This window comes from Pimephales promelas, chromosome 18 (assembly GCF_988280905.1).
Source record: "Pimephales promelas chromosome 18, fPimPro1.hap1.1, whole genome shotgun sequence".
In the NCBI taxonomy this organism is placed as follows: Eukaryota; Metazoa; Chordata; class Actinopteri; order Cypriniformes; family Leuciscidae; genus Pimephales; species Pimephales promelas.
Genome location: NC_142786.1, coordinates 10,316,172 through 10,341,736, shown reverse-complemented (window position 1 = coordinate 10,341,736; position 25,565 = coordinate 10,316,172). Strand labels below are relative to the sequence as shown.

Here is a 25,565-nt window from a genome sequence, read left to right as displayed (position 1 = left end):
CTACACACACACTTATTCACTTGCATGAATATGTAGGTCAGCTTGCATGATGAACTGCCCTGCAAATAAGAGGATTACACTGATTGTCCCAAGTGTTACAGCAACACAAATAATGAAAGACCACAACATCAATTCTCATCATCATCATGGTATCATCATATTGAGTCTAAAATCATTCTATTAAATATTAACAATATCTATTGGTTTCATTTGTGTTTTTTATGCTTTTTATATTTTTTAATACAATATATTTTTTTTTATTATTGGGTTGGAGGCAGATGTTATCTAAATAAATATACAATACAAATGTTACTAGCACAGTATAGCCTACAAAGTAAACATAGCAAAGTGAAAATGGTAAAAATTATAAAGCAAATGTTAGATGTTTGATTGTCCTTGTTGACAGATTTGATATTGTGTCTACGTGAGGTTTCATTTTTTCATAAAAACGATGAAGAAAAACGTATAATCAGCATATTTAAATTTTTGGATTTATAACACAACACTGCTCATCATTAAGTACTTGAGATCATTTATATAGCATAAACTAAAATGCCACGGACAAAATTCTACTATGAACAAATAATGAAGACAGATTTACTGTGTGGATAAAGTAATAAATTAGGTAAAATGTATGAAGACATTTTGACAAGAATAAAATCAAAACATTTTCTTAAATAGACTATTTAAATCAAAATTGTGCAGGGGTGAAAATAATAAAGAGTAGAGTCTTGCTCTGATATTTAAAGGTAATAAAAGTCACGCCTCTTTGGAACCCCAAGTCTTCTGCGTGATGACGTAGAGGGATTCCCCGGTCACTTCCCAGGAAATGTTTCCACGGGCAGATATGCAGGCTTCGGGTTTGAGTAGGAGACTGCGTAATTATTAACTAAGCCAGATAATAAGATGGACTGTACTGTACACATATAACGCTCAGTCAGTAGAAACATTGACAACCGACAGATGTCTTTAAAACGACACAATTAAGGCCAAAATAAGCTCGAATGCGCAAGGACATCCGCCGTGTCCTCTTCCAACAGAATACAAAGTCTTGTTTCAAATAAAGTCAAACTAAAATCAATTGAAAAGCGCAAATGTGTTTTATTGAAATTTAAGAAGTTGTGTGAGTGTGACATTCCCAAAGGAAATTTTGTCAAGCTCCGCTCCATCAAAACTGCAGCGCGGGACGTTTAGTCCATGAACGATATCCCATCGGATGGGCAGAAACGGATCAATATCAGCAGAACGAAATATATTACTGGCAAATGATCATCTATACTATGCTATACATTTAAAAACTATATTTATTGCAGATGTTTTCACACGCGCGGCCATTTTTGTTTTATGTCCAAAGCGCAAAACAGACTTAACCTGTTCCACCTGAACCATAACGGGACAATGGACAGATGAGAAGTTCATACTCAAGTCACTGGTCGTCCATCATTGACCGAACCCTGTGCTCTCCAAACTCTCACACATAGCCTACAACACGCACAATTCACGCACACTAAAAAAGGACAGCTGGAGGCTGGACTTCCGAAGGCAAAGTCATTTCCACTCAAAAGTGTCTCTTATCAGCACGTGCAATGATACTTTTAAATGAAACCCGACTGTCTCCGATTCCGCACTTCGCAAACTATATGATTTCTGCCCTCACCTATGTTGTTCCGAGTCCTCTCCAGTTGTCCCGGTCAGATATTCAAAGCTTTCAGTGGTCTTGGGTCCCGTGGCTAACAATTCGGACACACACAATGCCAATCAAACCCTAAGCCTCGCCTTTCGAGTGACGTCAGTGCAAATGGACCAACCAGAACGCGCTCTAGGTTCGCGCCTCGCCCTCTCGTGGCAGATTATGCGACGCAGGGGTATGCCTTATTTTACTATATGGTCTTTGCAGGTGCCGAAAGGTAGGGCGTTAAATTGCTACAATAGAAACAAACCCCTTTCCCAGGGGTGTCCAATCCTGCTTCTGGAGGGCCACTGTCCTGCAAAGTTTAGCTCCAACCCCAATTAACCACACATGAAGCTAATCAAAGTCTTACTTGGCATATTAGAAACGTCCAGACAACAAGAGTGTTGAGACAAGCGGGACCTTAACTCTGTAGGACAGTCAGGACCGAGTTTGGACACCCCTGCCCCATACCCCACACCCTAACACCCTAACTTCCGCGACCAACTAAAGACATGTAAAGACACCCACACTTCGAGAATGCTGGTGGTTACATGGATTACATTGATAAGAAATTATGTTTTATTTAGTAGCTAATGAGTAGAGTTCACCAAATATTAGAATGACTTTTAACATAATAAAAATCATATTAGTCAATGACTAAAATCCCTCGACTACGCACACAGGACAAATGAGACAGGACGATTTGTTTTCCCATACAATTTGCATCGTATTTTACAGGCAAATTCCACAACCCCTTCCAGACAAGTTGGGACATTTTGTAAAATGCAATAAAAACCACACTCCTTTTTTATACCTGACAAAAGTACACTGACCAACATAATTGTATTTTGTAAATATAAACACATTTTGATTTTGATGGCTGCAACACACTCCCAAAAAGTTGGGACCGAGCCAAAATAAAAGTGAAAAGATCTTATATAATATAATATAATATAATATAATATAATATAATATAATATAATATAATATAATATAATATAATATAATACAAGTATAATATATATAATCTATCCAAAGCTGATTTTTTACACAGTCCACAATGAGCAGGTGAATTGGTAATAGGTGAGGGTATCATTCATGTTTGACTGTAAGAGCTTCTCAGTCTTTGCTAGCAAAGATGGGTTATGGTTCTTTGTGCCAATTATCATGAGAGGATTGTCAAACGATTAAAAAATCGCATTTCTCAATACAAGATTGCAAAGAATTTATGTCTTTCACCATTTACAATACATTGTTTTGTGAAAAGATTCAGAGAATTCAGAGAATCTCAGTAGATGTAGGGCAAGGTAGGAAACCTCTGTTAAACGTGCGTGACCTTTGAGCCCTCAGTCTAAGGGCTCTCACTGCGTGAGAAACCATCGTGCTACTCTGTTTAATATATTAAACAATGGTTCTCTGAAGTTTGTTGGAAAACATTTGTCACTTAACACAGTCTTGAATCTCTGTGACGCAATGAGAAATATACATCTGTTTAATGCAGAGTTGCTGAGTCCAAACACTGACATTGAGTTCTCAGTCCCATTTAGAAGAAAGGGACCATCCAGACTATCATCAGCGACATGCAAATGCAAACATCTGTCATGGTATGAGGTGCATTCAGTGCAAACAGCATAGGAGACTTTCATGTGTGTGAAGGTATATTGACATGCAGGCGTATATTGGGATTGTACAGAGACATAAACTGCCATCAAGATGACATCTTTCCTGGGAAGCAAAACAATGCCAGGCCTCATTCAGCATGTGCTACAACTGTGGTTTTGTAGACACTTTACACCAGAGTGGATGTGCTTGACTGCAGTCCAGATCGGTCTCTTATTGAAAATGTGTGGCCTGTCATCAAAAGCAAAAGCAGAATCAGACAACGACGACCATGGACTGTTGAGCAGATGTCTTATATCAGGCGAGATTACGCAAAAATTTAACTTACAAAACTGCAACAGTTAGTATCCTCAATTCCCAAATGATTAAAACATGTAGCCTATCTAAAGGGAAAGGTGGTGTGCGACAGTGGCAAACATGTTTTTTGGGAGATTATTGCAGCCACCAAAAATGAAAAATATATAAATTTACAAAATACAATTAAGCTGGTCAGTGAAGTTGGTCACGGATATTTCGTAAGTTTTACCTTTAAGGTAAAACTTTACCTTTAAGGTAAAACTTCAGAAATCTCCGTGTAAACAATGCGTGACGTCGAGGCGGGAGAGATCACTTCCAGCGTAACGTCTGGAGACGGTTCAGTTCGGTTCAGTTGGACATTTGATTAAGATCAGTTCGACGGCTGTTAACAAGAGGTAAATACTATATAAATACTGTTCGTTTTCTCACACAAACCGCTCGTTTCGTGTCTTAGGCCAATGTACTTAAATTCACGAGTCATTAAATCATGTTTAATTTTGACTTCTCTGTGCATGCTCTTTGTGGTGGACCCCCTAAAACTGCGACTGACAGACAACACCGGTTTGACCGAAAAATGTAAAAATTGAAAATGCTGTGGAAACAAAGACACCTACATCTTGGATGCCCTTGAGGTAAGCTAAAACATATAAAAAATGATTACAAAGTGAACTATCCCTTTAAGGTTAGGGAAACGTTTATACATTTTTCAGTTAAACAAAGGTTCAGAATTGACAAATCACAGATTCATGATTATTATTGCATTTGACAAAATGTCCCAACTGAAAATGGGGTTTGTAAGCTGCAATAGAGAGCTCTCTTTTATGTCTTTAACAGTAACTTTTTTAGGAGGAAAGGGATATGAGTACAGTTATTTAATATAATAGTTTAGACTTCATGTATACATACAATTTGCAAGACTATAGACCATTTCACAAGATGTAAACAACACTGGTCCAGAAGCACTTCCTGTTTCAGTTTTTTAACACTACATAAAAGCTGGGATAAAATACAACCAACAGAACATTTAAAACTGAATCAAAAAGTTAAACAAACATCTTTAAGATGTTTTCTTTACATGTGAAATAAAGAAAACAGTTACAAACTGAAACAGGAAGTGCTTCTGGACCAGTGTTGTTTACATCTTTTGAAATGGTCTATAAAGAGGACAGCTTTACGAAAATGGACAAGCAAGATCCTGGATGCTCAAACGCACACAAGAGGGCGCACTTTCTACAGAATGTTTTTGAAGTTTCCTCCAGTGTCTACTAGTTTATAGTGTTGTTAAATGTCTCCTGGAGAGAGTGTCTCTGGTGCAAGAGAGAGGCGTTTCTGCATCCCTGAAATCAGTAAATGCATCAATGCATGGAGTAGTATCACTTTAGGATTGGACAAAGGGCTCCACCACTTTTTTGTGTGGGTATGTGTGGTTTTTTTTTAAATATTTTTTTAATGTGCTGGCAGTGACAAGTAAACCCCTGAAAGTACTGTTCCTCCTCGTTTGATTACTATACGATCAGATTATACAGACCATTTTGAATGGTTGAATCCATGTTTTATAGTAACATACCTCATTGCCATCCACAAAGTAGTCTGTTTGAACCAAACCGAATCAAATTGATACTAAAATCATCTACAATGCTTACAGACACACACAACATAACAGTAAGGAACAATAAGACAAAAGCTATGCGCTTACTTTTGAACTAGGTTTGATTGAGACACAAACTATCCTGTTATATAGTATGCAAAAAGCAATACAGAATGTGCAGCATTCACAAAATGGAAAATTCTGATGTGACCTATTCTTCTGCATAGATTCTTTAGTACGCATCTGATAGACACTATTATCCCATAATCCCATGGAAGAGATATTGACATATTCATAAAAAGCCTTTGTGGCTAACGTTGTAGTTTGTGTGGCAATGGCAACGGGGTGGATAGTGTGTCCAGAATCAGATCCTTCTACACTTGTATAGATGGAGAGTACTTTAACAGTCGGACTAAACTACACACTGCACTGGTTTATATGAATTAAATATATGCACTGGTTAACGAAGGACACACAGGTGAAATAGGCACAATTACTATGACAGGAGGACACAGGAAATGGAATACATGACCTAGACAAAAAGTAAATTACATAAAGTGTTAACTAGGGAAATATCTGGAGATATACGTAACAAGTAGAGTCTGGCAAACCTGAAGATAATAAAACATTGAAGAAGATAATAAAACATTGAAGCCTTGAAAAGCAAACATTTGCATATGATGTGGATCAGCTCTTACAATTTTAATGCTTTGAACGTCACGTTTTCGTCAACATCATGATGAATGTAAATGCCTTTTACGTCATCTTTCTGATGTCCAAAGTATGTCAATAATTGTGCCATGGACTTTATCTAATTTAGAAAGATCACCTCTTGATCAATATTTTTTGGATTCGCATATAATGTGCTTCACAAATTCTAGCCTACATTTTGTTTTTAACTTTGGAATATGTGTCTGATGCAGTTTGACCCTTATTCAACTTCTGCAATGGTTAGCCACAATTACCAACAACCTAGAATGAGTATTTGACCAACAGGCCATTTATTGCACTTTAAAATTGAACAACTTCAATCTACTACTTTATATCTAAATGAAACATTTAGCCTAATTTTTTTTTTTTTTTTGGAAACTTTGCATTAAGCTCTTAGTATTCTTAAACTTGGCTGATATGGTTTTATTGAAAGAAGAACACCGGAAACAAAGACGACTCATTCAAATATAGTGAACTTTATTAGCACTGTTATACTGTACAGTTAGTAATGTTCTCTTTTGATATTTGGGATTACAATGGACACAACACGCATATACACAGTAAGTCTCTGTACAATTGTCTTGTTGGACGGCTGACTGATCTTCGATGAGCTCAGAGCGGGCACACGTCAACAAGGCCATATTCAGTGGAACCATATTAGCATTTCACATAGACGCGCACTTGTACAGACAGAAGGATTTGATGTGTTATTTAAATGTTCGACAGTGTTTTCACTATCCTGATTATGGCTGTGGAACTTCACAGAAAGTTGTTGATCTTGATGATACAGATTTCAATTTGATGAGATTTGGTGACCGTATAACAGGATGACACATGGATATGACTGTGTTAATTGCTGAGATCACCACATCAAATGGTCCTCATATCTGTGGATAAATAGCCATAAATTCTTATAATCAAACAAACAAAACGTTCTACACAATAAATTGTTTGCTGTTCCACTTGATGTTTTTATTGTTTAACTACTTAAGAATGGTGAATGGAACACTAGCCTATAATAATAATGTTGTCATAAAATAATAATCAATTAATTATTAGCTATCTTAAGTCAGTTTATAAGCCTTACCTGGTCTGGGGATGGGACTCTGTTTCACCAATCAGAAGGTCTGATATTAAGGTGTCAGCGCTGGACCTTTTGCCATACCTGTCAAACAAAACAAAGATGTCAAAATTACATCAGTGTATGAATGATACAGTAGGCTACTTATGAGTGGAGTCAACTTTTGTAAAAAAAAATAATAATAATAATTTTTTAAAGAACTTATAGTTACTGAAACTTCAAAAATAAAGCTAAAACGTGACCTCATTATACTAATAGGACTATGTGAAACAATATACATCTGCCCCCATTCTAGATCACATAGATCCCAATGTCAATTTACACTTGATTCACACAACTCCTAGACGGGTTTACGCTTTGGTTGAAGTGCATCATTCCCATTTCCACGTATATGTCCTTCATTTTTCTCTAGGCGGAGGGATAACAATACTATAGTTATGCGGAGTAATTTCAGCTTATTTGTAACCGTTTCTTAATAGCCTATTTCTGATTGATACTTCGCTCGCTGTCAAAACGGTATATTTCGTCACGTCAATAATTAAAGAAAGGCAATCAGCAATGATTTTTTTAAGAACAAAAGCACATCCCGCTGTTAAACACATTTAAAGCGCTGTGTAGTGCGCAGTCAATTAGAGAGTCAGTGGGGGGTTATGTATTAATACAGTGATTTTGAAAAGAAAGAAACGGGACTATATTTTCCAGTCCCTATTGCTTCAAGGTAGAGAGCCCATTTTGGTGTTTTTAAAATAGGCGATTCCTAAATAGGATTCAGTTTTGTCGCTCAAAAATAGGCGAAGTGATGTTGTTGAGAGAAGAAAGTAAACCGAGAAAGAATTTTAAAACATTTCCATCCGATTCTTTTGAGGAGTAGCCTATTTGTTAGAAGTAAAAGTAAAGAGCTCACCTCTGCCTTGTTATGAGGTTGATGTAGTGTCTTAGTGCAGAATAATACTTGGCGAGCTCCTCCGCAGGTGCGTCCTCTCCCGGGTTGTCAGGTTTTGTTGGATACCCTTCCGTAAGAGTTCCCAAGCAGGCGAACAAGAGGAAGGCGCACGCTGCCCAACCGATCCACATTTTCATGTTTGGATGCATCTGCGATAAAAACAAACAAACAAACAAAACAAAAAAGCAAAATGTTTGCGCTAATACCCACTCTAATGTTCTAAAACCATCTCATAATCACAAATCTTAACAGAAGACGTTTGGGGTGGATTGTGGTCTGCATTAAACTAGAAATAGCATTTAACATTTAAAATTAATCGCGATATTTAATATTACTAGCATAATAGAAATATTTCATAATAGTTACATTTTATTACTTTCTCAAATAAAACTTTTAATAAAATAAAGCTTCCAAATAATATAAAGGCATATAAAAGGTGCACTTACTCTCAATTGAATGAGGTCTTGATTGCACTTCTTGCTCGGTGGGTCTCGACTTCTCTGATTTTCTGCATTCTGAGTCGTGTGTCGTCTGGTTTTATACCTGTACGGCTCGTGCCATATGAGCGGAGCCCACGCGCAATTGCGCGCGACTCTTGATGCGCGCGAGCACGCGTCACGGATTAAAACCTCTGTCATCATCACTGCTTTAAAACGCGCTGGTTTGGTCCTCATTTGAATGCGTGGGAGGTTATTCAGGGACGCTATTTTGCACTTAACAGAAAAAGTTCGAATCATGATCTGAAACTTTCAGCTTTGTTCAGCTGTTTCACCTTTTAAACTTATTCAGTTGTTCTGATGTTTTTTTTTTACTAAAAATGCCATCCTGATATCTGCCTATAGCCTACACATTTACTGAACATGATAGGCAACGTTTCAATTATCCCATACAAAGAGCCCTTTTATGATTATCATGTTGAGTGTTATTTATGGATATCATGCCAGATGAAATCTTTATTGCACTTTCACAACTCGGTTTCAATGAAGTATTTGTCTCACATGTTTCCCATTAAAATTATAGAAGGAACACAAACATGCTTCAACATGCTTCAACATGCAATATGATTAATAAACTTATAAAATGAATGTGGATAGCTTAACCTTTAGATGAATATAATAATATTCTAATCTTACAAAAATCAGATTTTTGATTGCAGACTGGGTATTTTGTCATTCGAGAAGACAGTGTATATTACTGAGGTCTTTTTTTTTTCAAATGTAAAATCTGAAAAGCCCCCCCCCCCCCCCCCCCTCCATGATTCCCTTATAGGAAAAATAATGAAGTAAAATGCACATCCCCAAAAACTAAGCATACAAATGATGTGTGTTTTTTTAAAAGTCAAATGAAATTAATTATTTAAACACACCTTGAAATGGAGAGGAACTAAAAAATGTAATTATTCAGGCATGACATGAAACAGTGTCAAAATGCATTAGCTTTGCAAAATGCACTTGTCAAAGGCAAACTGTCTTCGTAATGACAAAATAATATGTTCTTTGTGTTGTTGACTGAGGCTGTGTTGTGATAAGGAAAATGTTGTGGGGCCAGAATGTCTTTCTTTGACAACAACTGTAGATAATTACATGCACAATCATTTTTTTAGTTGTTGTGTTACATAGGGCAGTTTGTCCCATTTAACATCTTTCACTTTTTTTGATGTTTTTGTTCTCTCTCTCTCTCTCTCTCTCTCTCTCTCTCTCTCTCTCTCTCTCTCTCTCTCTCTCTCTCTCTCTCTCTCTCTCTCTCTCTCTCTCTCTCTCTCTCTCTCTCTCTGCCAATCTCTCTTTCGCACTGCACTGATGAACAGTATAGAGCTTTGAAAGGAAGCACCTCAAGTTCATCTCATTCACCAATTCATCTCCATTTATTGCTGCACATCTGCTTCCACTCACTCAGACGTATTAAATTTACTAGTCCTTACTAAAACGTGTGGCTCCAGTTTATATTCTTTCTCTTTTTGCAGCAACCACCATGAGTGTGTATGTGTGTGTGTACTGTACTGTGTGTGAAAAAAGTACAATAATTATTATAAATTTTCAACCTTAAAAGGGAACATATAGTTCCTCCTTACTGTAAAACATACTCTCCCCAACCCCGACCCCTGCATTTCCCTGAGCGTTATTCACAAAATATTACACCTTGCTTTGAAAACATAACAGCATGGTCTATTGATAACACTATAAAATGTTCTGTCTGCCTTATTATGTTGAGGTAACTGCGTGATAATAGCCTGAAACATGCATGTATTGAGTTTGCGGTTTAAATCTGCTGCTAAATAATTGAGTTAAAAGAAGTAGCATTCAAAGGACCAGATTACGTCAGAACAAATTTCCTAGAAAATTATGTGCCTGTGATTATTGTGTTTTAAAAGCTTATTCAACCATAGAAAAAATATATAATTTAACTAAAATGATAAGTGTCTGTATGTGTGTACATTTTAAGAAGCAATCTTTCAAGAAAATAAAGGACAGAAGCGAACCACAGAAATACTGGTGCTGTGGTGCCACCTGTCTCCTCCACCGGTTTGCCTTCAGGCTTGTGCAAAGTCACAGGTCAGACAAAAAGGTGAGATATAACTTTAATGACACCTGCTGACCTGTAAACTCATGTCTTAGAGCTGCCAATCCAATAATGTCTGCCAAGAAAGCAGGTAAACTGGGAACATGACGTTTTTTTCATCACCTGTTCATTCCTATACATAACATGCTGTATAAAATCAAAAACATCCAAATAGAATTTTAGAGCTGCATTAGTGGAGGGGATTTATCAATGAAGCCTTTTGCAGGTTACAAAGTGGTAACAGGTTACTGTTTTTATTTTAATCAAGCTATTGGCTATAGTTCATTCAAACAATTTGTTCAATAACATGAATCACCCTGTGTTCCATTTTGAAGGTATAATTTGCCCTAATCCCTCCGAAGGGTTTACCATCGAGACTAGAGGAAGAGCTTCGAAGGGATGAAGGGTATAGGGGACCACAAAAACTGGCACTTGGAACGCACTTTTGCATCATCTTGCCGAGATAATTAAGGTGAAAATTCCACCAATCAGAGAGATGCCACTATCAATATGCGCCAAAAGAGCTCTTTGGTTCTGCCCACTTATAATGTCAGCCGTCAGCCTCAAAATATGCTTTCAAAACACTTCAATAACCCTGTGGTGAAAATCAAGTATTCAATGTTGTTTACGTCTGTGTGGTGTTTTTAATTTGCTTTAGGACTAACCATGTGCAAATTCAAGTCAACACCATTGCTTGAGTATATTCTCTTTAAAATTGCAGTGATCTAAAGACAGTCTTAAAAACATGGTTTGAAATTGCTGGTGTTTCTGACGTTTGTAAAACCAATTACGTCAATGTGCTTTAGCAGTGGGCTTTAGCATATCATTAACTGATGTAGGGGAATCTCAAGCCAGGTTATCCTGGTATATGTTTCTGTTGATGTGAAAAATAGGGTTGATTTAACATTATAGCGGGTGTATGTATTAATGTTATGACGAACTATGAACTATATGCTTTTTGAGGTTGTTCAAAGTGTTTAGGATGCTAAATTTTAGAAGGCAGCTGTCTGACTCAGAGATTGTGAACAGGAACATGGTTTGTAGCTGTTTGATAACGCAGTCAAGCAAAAGACTAATCATATTAATTACCGTTATGCAATACCATTGTGCAGCATTTACCTCAGGTAGTTTAACAAGTGGATCTCTGAGCTGGTGTGAGTGAATGGAGGTGGGGCTAATTTACATATTCATTAATCCGCGTATACTAAATGAAGCAAGGGTGTAGAGTTACATTCAAGCTAGTTAAAGGCATGAAGACATTTTTTTCCCCTGAAAAAAAAAACATTTAAATTTGTAATTTTAGTGATCAAAGATGAATTTTAAGGGGGGTGGGGTGTTTATTGGGGGTTCGATCTATTGTTCGACATTTTTTAATGAGTAGTTTTATATTGCTACTTTTTTGCTTCAAATCAAAGTTTGTAATTGTGGCAACGCTCGTTGTTACGGTAAGAAGGAGACGGGAACCTGCAACTATTTAAAGACTTTCAATAAATAAATAAACACAATGAAAGTAAAGACGGCATCCCCTCATGGACGACTGCCGCCACATATAAACAGAACTTCAAATATAACAGTCCAGGCCTGGTCCTCTCTCGTCCTTCACAGTCGTCGCTCCCTCCTTTTATGCTTACGTTCCTCTCGAGCTGTTCTCTCACGGTCCTCGGCCTCGTGCTGCTCATCACAGTAATAACATTACTGTGCCATACTACTAATGCCATAGCATGGCATTAATATATAGTAGCTAGGTGGCTTGGTTCAGACTTTTTTTTTAAAAGTCCCTATGGGATAAATGAATGGAAACCATACTTCTGGAACCAGCGCTGCTTAAAAAAGCGGTGGGCACGGTAGTAGTCTATGTACACTGATTGCCTGAGCAAACAGTTATCCATGAGCAAAGTGTCTATCAGTTGTACCCTTCAAAATCTTTCATTCTGAAGGGCCCTTTGATGTGGCCAGTTTTGATCACTTCAGTTTAGAGAGATCTTTCAATATGGGTGCAATGATTGTTCTCACTCTGAAGTGAGCGTCGATGGCGGATTTATCCCATTTGGAACACAGCCTCATTCCGTTTTTTTATGAGGGATCCAGGGTACAATCTCTTTTAAGGTGTCCTTGTTACAGTGTAATTACACAGTTAAACACTGAGTAATGAGTATTGTTCACTCTGTACATGCTACCCTTGGGAGATATCATTATTATTTCACTGTTATGCTAATGATACTCAGCTCTATATTTTGTCATGCCCTGACGAAACTAACCAATTCACAAAATTAACGTAACGCACGGCTGATTTAAAAAACTGGATTTCCTGGACTAGTAATTTCCAACTTAATTCTGAAGAAACATGCTCTTTGATATTATTTTTTCATTTGATAGCCACGTCTCTAGTATCGGTAAAACCACATTCTTACATCTAAAAAATATATCTAAATTACGTCATATGCTCACAATGACAAATGCGGAACAATTAGTTAATATGTTCTTGACATCAAGGCTAGAGTATTGTATTGTAATGGTCGTATGGGTGGTTGACCTGCATGCTTAATAAACAAACTACAGCAAGAGTTCTTACCAGAACTAGGAAGTATGACTAGCCCGTTCTGTCAACACTGCATTGGCTGCCTATTAAACATTGTATAGATTTTAAAATATTGCTGATACATTTTCAAATATTTGTAAGTATTGTACTTACAAAGCACTAAATAGCTCACCAGTCCTTGAGCAAGCTCTTAATAACAACTTTTACCAATAACAACTGACTGGGTCATTTAACCAATCGCCACAGATTCACGTCACTCAAAGGAGGTGTTTGGGAAAATGAATCGTCGAACGAATCATTTGGCAGTCCCTCCAGAAAAACGCGATTATGCGATCGCTGAATTCAATGCAAAATCAGCCAAAGTCCGCATATTTATGCGGGGGCCGCATTTTTTCAAATACGCCGCACTTTCGCCGCATAAATTGCCGATTTCCGTGCAAAATATGCGGGGTTTGCATAATTTCATAATCCTCGCATTTTCGTTGCAAAAAAAAGTCACATGTATCTTAGCAGAAAGTTGAAAAATGTTGCGTTTGCTTCACATAAGAGCAGCCATTTCCCCCTGTTTCCATGGGAACGTTATGAAGTGACGCAATTACGCGACGCCAGACAGACTCGCGGAGGCGATTGACATCACAAATCGAACTCGTATAACTGTCTGTCACACGTTCTACTGTCACATCGTTACTTAATAAACAACATAAGATAAAAGTAGTAGCATCAAACAGAAATTACCCGAACACATGGGGTGTTCGAGGCGCACATATAACACTGCAGAGAGTTCAACAGGGAGCGCGCAGCTCTTAAAGGGGCCACACCTTATTTACACTCGTTACAGTCTGAAATAAAACAAGATGAGAAATTAAATATTCCCAGCACTTTCTATGATGTAGTATGCTTGTTTATCAAAGGAAGTAATAAGAAATGACTCTTATATTAACAGGATGTTGGGGGAATCACTTTTTTCTCTTTTTCATCAAACCGCAATTTTTGCAAGTTCCCTCAATTTTTGCAAATTCCAGCAATTTCATCGCATAAAATTGCATAAATATCCCACATATTCCATGGCATTTTTAAAGAAAACTGGCCGCATAATCGATCAATTTTTGCCCGCAACAATCACAAAAAACTCCACGTTTTTCTGGAAGGACTGAATACTATTATGGTAAATGTTAAATATAAATCGCAAATTTTTTCACAAATTTTTGGAAATTACCACCACAAAATCAGTCATTTTGATCGCAAAAATCACAAAAAAAAATCGTGAAATCCTGGAGGGACTGATTTGGGAATCATTGAGCAAATCAGGTAAAAATAAATGTATATTATAAGACAAATAAAGTGTTTTTATCCTTCCATGCACGTTAAACTGTTTTTGGGAACTCCCAAAACAAAAATAGGAACATTTCAAATGCTATGATAGGGGATCTTTAAGTGGTATCACTAACTGCAGTTGAAAAGCAAACCAAGCTAAAGTGAGCCGAGCCGTGCCAAGCCGAGTCATACCACGCAGTGGAAACGCGAAGTGAGCCGAACCATACCGAGCCGTGCCATGCAGAGGAAAAGCGCCATTAGACTTTTGTTATTGTAGCTTGTTGTTAGGTATTGTCATTATTTATTTGTTGATATGGCATGGTCATTAGTCAATGTAGATAGTGCTAACCAGCTTGTATGAACTGAATAATCACTGTCAGCGTAGAATATGAGAAGACAAAACGTTGCTGGCTTAAATTAAGACAATCTAAATGGATGTTTAATCAAGAACAAAGTCGAACGTATGTTTGCTAAAGCAGATTTATTGCAAAACATCAAGGTGTAGTACAGTAGATGAACCAGCGTTAGCCATGGTGCTAACTGACATGAACTCACAAGTCACTTGCCATATTTGCCACTGGTCTTCTTGACAACACAACTTAAATCCAGCACTGGTTTTCTTGACAACAACTGCCCATTGTTCCTCTCCCGATCTCCCCCTGGCTTCTATCTCACCTAGGAGGCTCATAAATATAGGCCCGTCGGCCATCATAGGCATTTTCGTCAACATCGGAGAACTCGGTTTCTTCATTCGCATCCATTGTAACCTGAGCTTGAATTTGACCAGACTCTCTCGCCGATAGTCACTTCCGGTTAGTGCTTTATAGACGCTGGAGTTATTTTATCACAATTTTTTCAAAATATCGTTAATGGCTAAATATATATTATTCCAGTTCAGAAAATCTAGTTGTTTTATCATCAATATACACTATGCTATCTAGGGGTGTCCAACCTGCATGTTGCTCTTTAAAACAGTTTTCCTAACATTATCTGGGAAGCACACACTCAGTTTAAATCAGTTTAACTCAGCTTATGTTACAGATAACATATTATAAACTTCTATTCGCCTTATTCACCTGGCAGCCATTTTGAAAACGCGACACCGCCGAGGGGTATTTAAATGAAAACACTGCCCATTAAAATATTACAGCTTCATGCTGGTAACGGTAGGTTGTTTACAGCTGTGATTCGTGATAGTTATACTGTCATTACACTATCATTGTCAACAAGCAATAGCATTGCCATTGCTGTCTGGCTTTGCTAATTTGAAACAATATAATATTTTAGTAGATATCTGAGGCGTCCATTCTTACGTTCAATGTCGTGGATAAAACCAGATTAGTGGTCCACACTGCAAGTTTTCATTGCTGGTACTGCTGTGTCGCAACTCGCAATCATACTTCTGGGTGAGTGTACCCCTCAGCGGCGTAGCGTTTTCAAAATGGCCACCAGGTGAATAAGGCGAATAATTCAATGTTAGGCTGCATATCCTTCCCATAAATCCTGATGTATTCGTTACATCATAAGAAGGATGGCGTCTACACTAATATTAGTCTCTCTGTTTATCCCAAGGTTTACAGCAGTCCGCCGGATCCAGATCTGATAAAAGACCTGCGCTAGGACAAGACGACAATGCAGTCTCTCCCCTGTGAAGGCCTTCTTCCCTTTACCGCTGTACAGATAAAACATTGTCGAAATAATTCTGGTTCACATGGCTACACAGAAGTGATAAAAAATTCTGTATTATACATTTTTAAGGCCTGACTAGTAATTTGTTGAGGTCAATTTGTAAAGAAAGACTACACGGCTGCTCACATATGTATTCAAACGTGTATACCTAGACGAAACACGTAATACGCATGTGCATGTGTTCTCGGCCAATAAGTTAATGACTAATGATCTTTGCAAAAGTAGTGAATCAATCAAAACAAACTTTAGCTGAACAATAACTTTATTCTAGAGCTGCTGTAAAGCCAAAAAAATCTCTGTTACTGTAATTTCTTACACTCTAAAGCTGCTTTGAAACTGTTAAAACGCCATGTAAATGAAGACTTGACTTAAAGAGGCTATATGCAGCTTTTTCCCCCCAAAATAAACGTAACAATACCCTTTTAATTTTACCATTTATGACTAAAACATCTCCTGATGAGCATACTGACACCTTGTCCGCTCACAGTGGGTGCACCTATAAGCCTGTATCCTATTTTTCCTATTTTCTGTCGGGTCGGACTTTTCCCGCGCTGTCTGCAGATGTGACGTCAAGCGCGTTCATGTTAAACGTTTCAGGTCACTCTGCCACCACCGCTAGTCAGCAAGTAGCCTACACTCGCAAGCTTTATCTCAATCAATGTTCTTACCTCTGTAAACATAATGTTGACCTCCTTGCAGCAGATGACTAGTGAAGTGTGCACGTAGAAGCGCGTGTTGCGAGAGCGAGCAGAAAGGAAGAGCAGTTCTGTTTTTTGGCCACAGGTGTCAGTCGCGAGTTTAAATTTCAGGAAACGCATGTAGCCTCTTTAATATTAGTTAACAACATGTACTTACTATAGGGTTAGGTTAGAGTTAAATGCATGATTTTCTGTTATTACTAATAATAATTACATTTAACATGCAAGGAATAAAAATAAAGAGTAAAATAAAGAGTTACCTTGAACAATTGATTAATTTAAAAATGCTGAATCATTCATGAAGTAAACCACTGCTGTTCTGTTGTGTTTTTGTTTGGAATTTTGTTGATGGAGCAACTGAAATATAGGCCATATAAACTTATTGGTTATTGAAATGTTGTATAAAATCACACACATGTAAATAGTACTACATATACAGTACTTGTCCAAAGTAAAGGCTGGTTGTCTGAAAAAAAAGCAGTTACACTCACTTGCTCACAAAAATGTCTGACTCACTATTTGCAATTATTGCTCTTGTTTCTTCTCCCATTCACTGTGTCTGACTGGTTAAACATGTTACATAAAAGCCTTTATGTTAAAGAAAAGCGTCCAAAGATAAGAACGTCAAACGAATTTTGCTCCACTCAAACACCAATTGTCTCTTTTCTCTCTTTTTCCACCTCTCCCTCTCTTTCTCCTTATCTTTTTCTCAGGGCGGTTTTTCAATGTCTTATTAATCTATAAAAACATGGAACTTCACTTTTTTGTGATGTTCTTTTGTTTTTACAAAAGTAAGTTTCTGTTCGCTCTTCGTAATTGTTATTTGACTCTGTCCATTCCTACGCTTGAGTCATGGACGTTGGCAAAGACAGATTACTAACTGAGCAAATGGGGCCCCCATGAGAGAGCCCTTGTGGCCAGACACCTGAAAACAAGCTAAATGTAAAATTAATGTAGGTTAGACATACTGACACTGCCTGAATGTATGCCTGTGACTACTGGGGCTCAGGTCAGGAAGCAGACAGACTGGCTAAACCGACTGCCTGTCAGCTGTCTCATGTCACCAAGGTCAGATAAGGGTCTAAGGGTAAAAATTTAATTGATGATCAACAAATAAAATAAAAAAAACAGATATAATACAGTTGAGCAAAGTGGAGCTTGGGTTGCTGAATATTCGATCCCTTACTTCAAAAGTACTTATTGTTATTGATTACAAACTATAGATGTGCCGTGTTTGACAGAAACCATGCTAAAACCAAACATTACTTTAAATGAGTCCACCCCCCACGATTACAATTATAAACATGAACCTTGTCTGAAAGGCAAAGGAGGAGGTGTTGCTGTAATTTATAGTAATATTTTCAGAATTACTTAGAAATCTAGTTGCAAATATAATTCTTTTGACGTGTTGGTGCTAAATGATAAATCACGTTTGAGATTTCTGCTGGCTACTGTATACAGGCCACCAGGGTACCATACAGACTTTATCAAAGAATTTTCAGAGTTAGTAATTGCTGCAGATAAAGTCCTAATTGTTGGTGATTTTAATATACATGATGTAGATAATGAAAAAGATGCATTGGGTTTGGCCTTCAAAGATATTCTTAAAGGAGAACTCCGGCACAAAATGAACCTTTGGTCTAATAAAACATTGGTAACTAGTCAACCATTCTCTGAGATTTGTTTTCATGAGAGTCGAATGTAAAGAGTTTTATCTCTAAAAACAGTTTAGCGTATAGTAATGGGGGCATTTAATAAGTAAAAAGAAATCGCTAGTTTATACCACTAACAAGGCTCAAAATAGCCCCAGAGAAATATAATGAGGGTCCATACATGCAAAACGAAGCATTGAGAACTTTGTAAGTGTACAGACCGTTTAATAAGAAGATACGTTACAAAGTTTTGTATTCGTTTTGCATGTAGGGACCTTCATTATGTTACTGTGTTAGTGTGGGGCTATTTTGAGCCTTGCTAGTTGTTAGTGGATTAACTAGCGATTTCTTTTTACTTAGTCAATGCCCCCATTACTGGCGTTAAACAGTTCTTGGAGATAAAACTCTTTACATTCGATTATCATGAAAATAAATCTCAGAGAACGGTTGACTAGGTACCAATGTTTTATTAGACCAAAGGTTCATTTTGCGCTGGAGTTCTCCTTTAACTCTTTTGGAGTTAGACAACACAAGACCTACTCATTGTAGTAATAATAGATCTAATATTATCTCACAGAATCAGTGTTGAAGCTGTTGAAATTCTGCATCAGTGAGTGATGACATCTCAGATGATCATTATCTAGTCTTGTGTAAACTTCATTTAGCCAAGGCTACAAAGCAGACTCCATGTTACAAATATGTTAGACCCATCAATTTTGCCACTAAAGATTGCTTTATTAATAATATTCCAGATCAGTTTCAACATCTCAGCATCCCAGATAGCTTAGAAGAACTCAATATTGCGACAGAAACTTTTAACTCTCTCTTTTCCAGCAATTTAGACCATTTGAGAAACCAGTTGCCCCCATTGCGCTTAAAGATTAAAGAAACTAGTCCAACGCCGTGGCACAACGAGCACACCCGGGCCCTTAAGAGAGCAGCCAGAAAAATGGAGCACAACTGGAAGAAAACCAAACTAGAAGTATTTCGCATTTCATGGAAAGAAAGGTTGATTGCATATAGAGAGGCCTTTAAAAAGCTGCTAGATCTACTTATTTTTCAAACTTATTAGAAGAAAATAAGCAAAACCCTAGGTATTTATTTGAAACAGTGGCTAAACGAACAAAAAATAAAGCTTCAAGCCCAGAAGTTTTTCAAGAAGCACAGGAGTAATGCCTTTATGAACTTGATAATATGAGGGAGAAAATTATAACTATGCAACCATCTACTACAGTATCGCATCCGGGAGTGCATTGTAGTCTCCCTGCAGGAAAAATTCAATTCATTCATTACTATAGACCATTTCACAAGATGTAAACAACACTGGTCCAGAAGCACTTCCTGTTTCAGTTTGTAACTGTTTTCTTTATTTCACATGTAAAGAAAACATCTTAAAGATGTTTGTTTAACTTTTTGATTCAGTTTTAAATGTTCTGTTGGTTGTATTTTATCCCAGCTTTTATGTAGTGTTAAAAAACTGAAACAGGAAGTGCTTCTGGGCCAGTGTTGTTTACATCTTGTGAAATGGTCTATAGGAGATGAAGAAGAAACTTGTTAAAAATCATCTAAATTGACAACATGTATGTTAGACCCTACATAAGCTAATGAAAGAGATGCTTCCAGAGGTCAGATCCTCTTCTTAATATCATTAATTCATCTTTGTCATTAGGATATGTACCAAAACGTTTTAAGCTGGCTATGATTAAACCACTTTAAGGAGGCCGATCTCGAATCTACCTTTTTCTGTCAAAGATACTAGAAGTATCTTTACAGCTATGTTCTTTTTTAGAAAGAAATAATATCTGCAAGGATTTTCAGTCAGGATTTAGACCGTACCATAGTACTGAGACTGCTCTCATTAAAGTCACAAATGATTTGCACTTATCCGATCGTGGTTGTATCTCTCTATTAGTGTTACTCGATCTTAGTGCTGCATTTGACACAATTGACCACAACTTTCTTTTAAATAGACTCGAAGAATGATGGCATTAGTGGAAAAGCATTAGCACGGTTTAAATACTTATCAGTTATCTTATATAAGTATAAATACTTACCGTTATCAGTTTGTAGCAGTAAATGAAGAGATGTCTTATCGATCAGTATTCGTACCAAGTATGGTTACAATCTCTTTTAAGGTGTTCTTGTTACAGTGTAATTATTACACAGTTAATTACTAAGTAATGAGTAATTATTGCTGTTCACTCTATACTTGCTACCCTTAGGAGATATCAATAGGAAGCATGGCATTAGTTCTCTGTTATGCTGATGAAACTCAGCTCTATAAATCTTCATGCCCTGACGAAACTTACCAATTCACAAAATAAACAGAATGCATTACTGATATAAAAAAATGGTAAAAGAAATTGACTATAGTAACTTCCTACTTAGGCTAACTCTGAAAAAAAAAAAAACAGATTCTAATTATTGGACAAAAAACTTCCTCACCTAATAATCTAGAATACTGTCCAACACTTAAAGGCTGCTCTCTCAAGTCTTTGTCGTCAGTTAGGAACCTTGATGTGGTCTTTGATACCAACCTTTCATTTGTCTTGCCTTTCATCAAGTCACATGTCTGTCTAAAACCACATTTTTCATCTTAAAAATATATCTAAATTGCGTCATATGCTCTCAATGAAAAATGCAGAACAATTAGTTCATGACATCTAGCAGAGTTCTTACCAAAATCGACTGTTGGCGGCAGATCCTTATTCTATTTAGCACCAATACTTTGGAACAATCTTCAAAGCATTGTCCGGGAAGCAGGCACACTCTGTCAGTTCAAATCTACACTAAAAACACATCTCTTTGGCCTAGCATACACATAACACTTTATAGAATTCTATAATTCAATTTAGTTTAGTTTAGATCAGCTGGAACCGGGAATACTCCCCACAAATCCTGATGTACTTGTTACATCATAAGAAGGAAGATGTCTACACTAATATTAGTCCGTCTGTTTATCAGAGGTTTTCGGCAGTTTGCCCAGATCCAGATATGATGCAGGACACGATGACAGTGCAGTCCTGAAGTGTCAACCAGTCCCTTCCCTGTTTACTGAAGTCAGCCGGATCCCAGCCGTATCCAGATCAGATGGTGAACCTGCACTTGGACCCATCCATGACGCATCCCTGAAGTGCCAGCCTTATCAGTCCTGTGAAGGCCTCATTGACACTGATCCTCAACAAACTCGTCACCATACTGGCGTGATGATGAAGGAGACGCAGACAGAATGGTGCAGACGAGACTGTGACAGAATTTGACGAGCTGAAGGTAGAGCGACGCGTGGCCAGGGCGGAGCAGGTTGAGGGCGGGGCCAGGGCGGGGCAGGCTGAGGGCGAGGCCAGGGCCGAACAGGCTGAGGGTGAGACCAGGGCGTAGCAGGTTGAGGGCATGGCCAGGGCGGAGCAGGTTGAGGACGAGACCAGGGCGGAGCAGGCTCAGGGCGAGACCAGGGCAGAGCAGGCTCAGGGCGAGACCAGGGCGGAGAAGGCTCAGGGCGAGACCAGGGTGGAGCAGGCTCAGGGCGAGACCAGGGCGGAGCAGGCTCAGGGCGAGACCAGGGCGGAGCAGGCTCAGGGTGAGACCAGGGCGGAGTAGATGGAGGGAGGACCCCTGGTGGAGCCGATGGAGACGGGGCTGACGACACCAGGGGGCCGACTGACAAGGGCGGAGCAAGTGAGAGAGGAGACCAGGGCGAAGCTGAGGGACCGACGAGACATGGTGATGATGAGGGACCAAGGGAACATGGAGACACCGCAGGCTCAGGTGACTGAAGTGATGACAGGGACACAGAGGGACACGGTGGGGACAGAGGGAGTGAGAGCTGACGGGTGACCGGAGGGAGTGAGGAGTCCAACTGAACTGGGGGGGTGAAATGATGGGGCGAAGCCAGAGGATGAAAGTCCAGAGATGAAGGAAGGATGACGAGGGACCGAAGGGAATCCGGGGGGACGAGGGAGCCTGGCTGAACTGGTGGACAGAGGGGCCATGGAGGAGCTGAGGGAGGTAAGCGCCACAGGGGATCAGATGGGACTAGGGGCCGAGGAAGAGTCCATGGAGAGGAGGTTGGAGGAAGAGACCGGGGATCCATTGACCAGGCTGGTTTCGCAGGGTTGGAAGGTAGAAGAGCTGACGGAAGACAGATGAGAGGAGGCGGGAGAGGGAGGCTGGGTGGGATCCTGGTCTCAGGCTCCGGTTGGACGGTCTCAGGCGCTGGCTGGATGGCTCTGGCGCTGACTGGACGGTCTCTGGCGCTGGCTGGACGGTCTCTGGCGCTGGCTGGATGGTCTCTGGCGCTGGCTGGACGGTCTCTAGCGCTGGCTGGACGGTCTCTGGGGCTGGCTGAACGGTCTCTGGCGATGGCTGGACGGGGCTGGACGGAACCAGCAGTGAGGAGAGCTCGGGCTCGGCGGGGCTGGACGGAACCAGCGATGAGGAGAGCTCGGGCTCGGCGGGGCTGGACGGAACCAGCGATGAGGAGAGCTCGGGCTCGGCGGGGCTGGACGGAACCAGCGATGAGGAGAGCTCGGGCTCGGCGGGGCTGGACGGAACCAGTGGAGAGGAGGGCTCGGGCGTTGGAGTGGGGCTGGTGACGTCATTCACGGTAAAGGAAGACCCACAAGACACCAGCACCCACTCCACACAGGCGGCAAAATCCTCGTCAGGACCGTTCCCTGGGAGGCGTGCCCGGGACCGCTCGCTGAGGCTGGCGATGTAGAATACACACAGCGAGCGGTCAGAATAGTGGGTGAGGCACACCAACTACAGAAAATCCCTGGTGTAGGATTCCAGGGAACGGTTTTCCTGTTCTAGGCAGAGGAGGGCTACGGCGGGTATGTCCATCTTTCGTTTTGGGTCGGCCGTTCTGTCACCAGGAGCTGCAGGCAGAAGAGGACGAGGAGTCAGGATTCCAACGAAGATAATATTTATTCAATATACAGGTAAGAAGACAGGTAACGGGTACAACGCAGGATAACATTCACAACGACCGACAAAGACTGAATGGAACAGAGGGAACTAAATACATGGAAGAATCAAACATAATGAGGTGCAAACAGGTGAAACAGATGAAACAGGATGCTGAACGGGAGGCTGATGAGGGATTGAGTTCAGGTGTGCAGACGAGAGGATCATGGGAAGTGTAGTGAAGCAGACGCAGACAGAATGGTGCAGACGAGACTGTGACACCACCGTGTTTCTGCAAATGTTTCTCTTGGCTTTGCGATCCTTTATTATGGTCAGAAAATATGTTTAGAACACATCTAAACCTGCCCCAGCCCCCAATGTAAGCATGACGTGGTAAAGGAACGGTTCTAGTCCAGCAAAGAGCTGCCATGTGCGTTGGATGTAAAAAAAATGTCAAAGGCGCCAGTATATGACGCCTTGGGATGCGAACGGGCTGTCTAATGATAATACTGTCGTGCCTAGGTTCAGATGAAAAAAAAGTTAAAAAAAAAAGGTTTTCATCAAACAAAAGGTTCTTTAATAAAACAAACCCAATAATTTAGTAATAACTCAGTAATTCAATAGCTGGAAGACAACGTAACTGTCAGGGCTCTGTCAGAGATAACAGGTGAGGATCAAATGACAGAAACATAAACAAGCTAGGCTGATGAGTAATGTCCTTTTCTCTCTTTTAGATGGTTTTGTAGCTAACACACAGACGATAGAAGGATTCCGAATGATCAGGAAGCAGGTTGGATTACGGAGAGTCTGTAAGTCATGGATTGACGAGACCAGACAATGACTGCAGTGAAGGTGAGTGCATTATAGTGCATGTGGGTGATGGGACACAGGTGACGGTGATCAATATTCAGGTGATTGTGAACGGGGGAGTGTCCGACTGGGTGATAGGGAATGATTGGGCGGCGATGGAGATTGTGACGTGGATGGAATCCTGACAGTAACAGCATGTGCGACTGAGGACTCTAGTGAAGCTGCAGGAAAGGCAGAGCCAGGCGGAGCTGAAGGGGTAGAACGCCGAAGTGAAGCAGAAGGCTCAAGTCCGACACGCAGGCAAGGTGATGACCGACCAAGGTGGAGCCGGTGGGACGAGGAAGCATGGCGTAGCTCAGTGGACAACAGTCCCGGGTGGAGCCGAGAGAGGGAAGAGCCAAGGCGTAGTGCACTGCTCGATGGGCCGAGTTGGAGCTATTGGCCTGGAGGTCTGAGGTGGAACACAGGAGTCGACACACCTTGGCTGAGCTGGCGAACTAGAATTTCATGGCGGATCAGAACAGGTAAGAGCCAATAGAGGAGCCGAGGAACTGAATAGTGCCAGCGAAGGCAGGGCAGAGAGACTGAACAGCCTGGGCAGAGGAGGTGGGAGAGGCAGGTAGGGTCAGTGTATTTTCCAAAGTACTGAAGTGTTTAAGCTAAGCAAGACCAGCGGTGAAAAAGTCTCTGAGCTGGGTAGGACCATCAGTGATGAAGGCTCAGAACTGGGTGGAATCAATTGAGGGTGGCTGTCTTCCTCTTCCAGCTCTTTTCTATTTCCCACCAGCTCATTTGTAGAGGTTGACCTGGTCAGACTGGACGGATACTTTCGGCTCTGGGACAGACGTGGCCTTACGCTCTAGTTCCGTTGTGGGCATAGCTATTGGCTCAGTGGGCATCAGAGAAGTCTCCAGCTCTGAGGAGGGCTCTGGCTCCTGACCTGCCGTGGGTGAGTGCTCTGGCTCTGCAGTGGCCATTAATACTGGCATCAGCTGTGGGTAAGCACACTGCAGACATCAGAAGGTCACCTCTCTCAAGGTTCCTTGTTCTATGTCTGGTAGGGGACAAAAAAATATCCCAGTCCAATAAAGAGACTTTTGTGTCTCATAGTTAAAGGGGTGATGAACTGAGAAATCAAATTTTCCTTGAGCTTTTGACATCTAAAAGGTCATCATATTATAAAAATATCCTGTAAGTTTCAGAACTGAACACATCCTTATTCGTCCAATAAAAGCTTTAATTGACACCAGCCCCAGCAAACGACTCGTTTTTAAAAGTGGGGAACTATGACGACAAACAGGATACAACCCCACCTCCAACGCCTCCAAAAATTGAAAAATTTTTATGATAGTGAAGGTGTAAGGATGCTCGATAACTTTATGCTTCTTTTTAAAATGATATTAAATAAACATAACTATATATAAAATTACATCTAAACGTATGTACATTTCGTTTCAAAGACGGGAGGAAAATAAAGACGGGAAATT

General features: G+C 39.9%; 2 protein-coding genes across 4 annotated transcripts in view; both read right to left on the bottom strand.

The window, feature by feature from the left end:
- Positions 1-1,794, bottom strand: part of pals2b (protein associated with LIN7 2, MAGUK p55 family member b) — a 29,319-nt gene extending 27,525 nt beyond the window's left edge. For all 3 annotated transcript variants that reach the window (XM_089123267.1, XM_089123266.1, XM_039678969.2), the window contains exon 1: positions 1,658-1,794. The gene's annotated coding sequence lies outside the window, so the exon portion shown is untranslated. The remainder of the gene's footprint in view (positions 1-1,657) is intronic.
- A 4,551-nt stretch (positions 1,795-6,345) lies between these two features.
- On the bottom strand, positions 6,346-8,586 carry npy (neuropeptide Y). The gene is made up of 4 exons (XM_039679004.2): positions 8,359-8,586; positions 7,874-8,061; positions 6,976-7,053; positions 6,346-6,775 (listed from the first exon to the last, which is right to left on the bottom strand). Exons 1-4 carry the CDS (start codon positions 8,584-8,586, stop codon positions 6,751-6,753), a joined length of 519 nt encoding a protein of 172 aa, XP_039534938.2. The 3' UTR covers positions 6,346-6,750.
- Between the last annotated feature and the right edge of the window lie 16,979 nt (positions 8,587-25,565).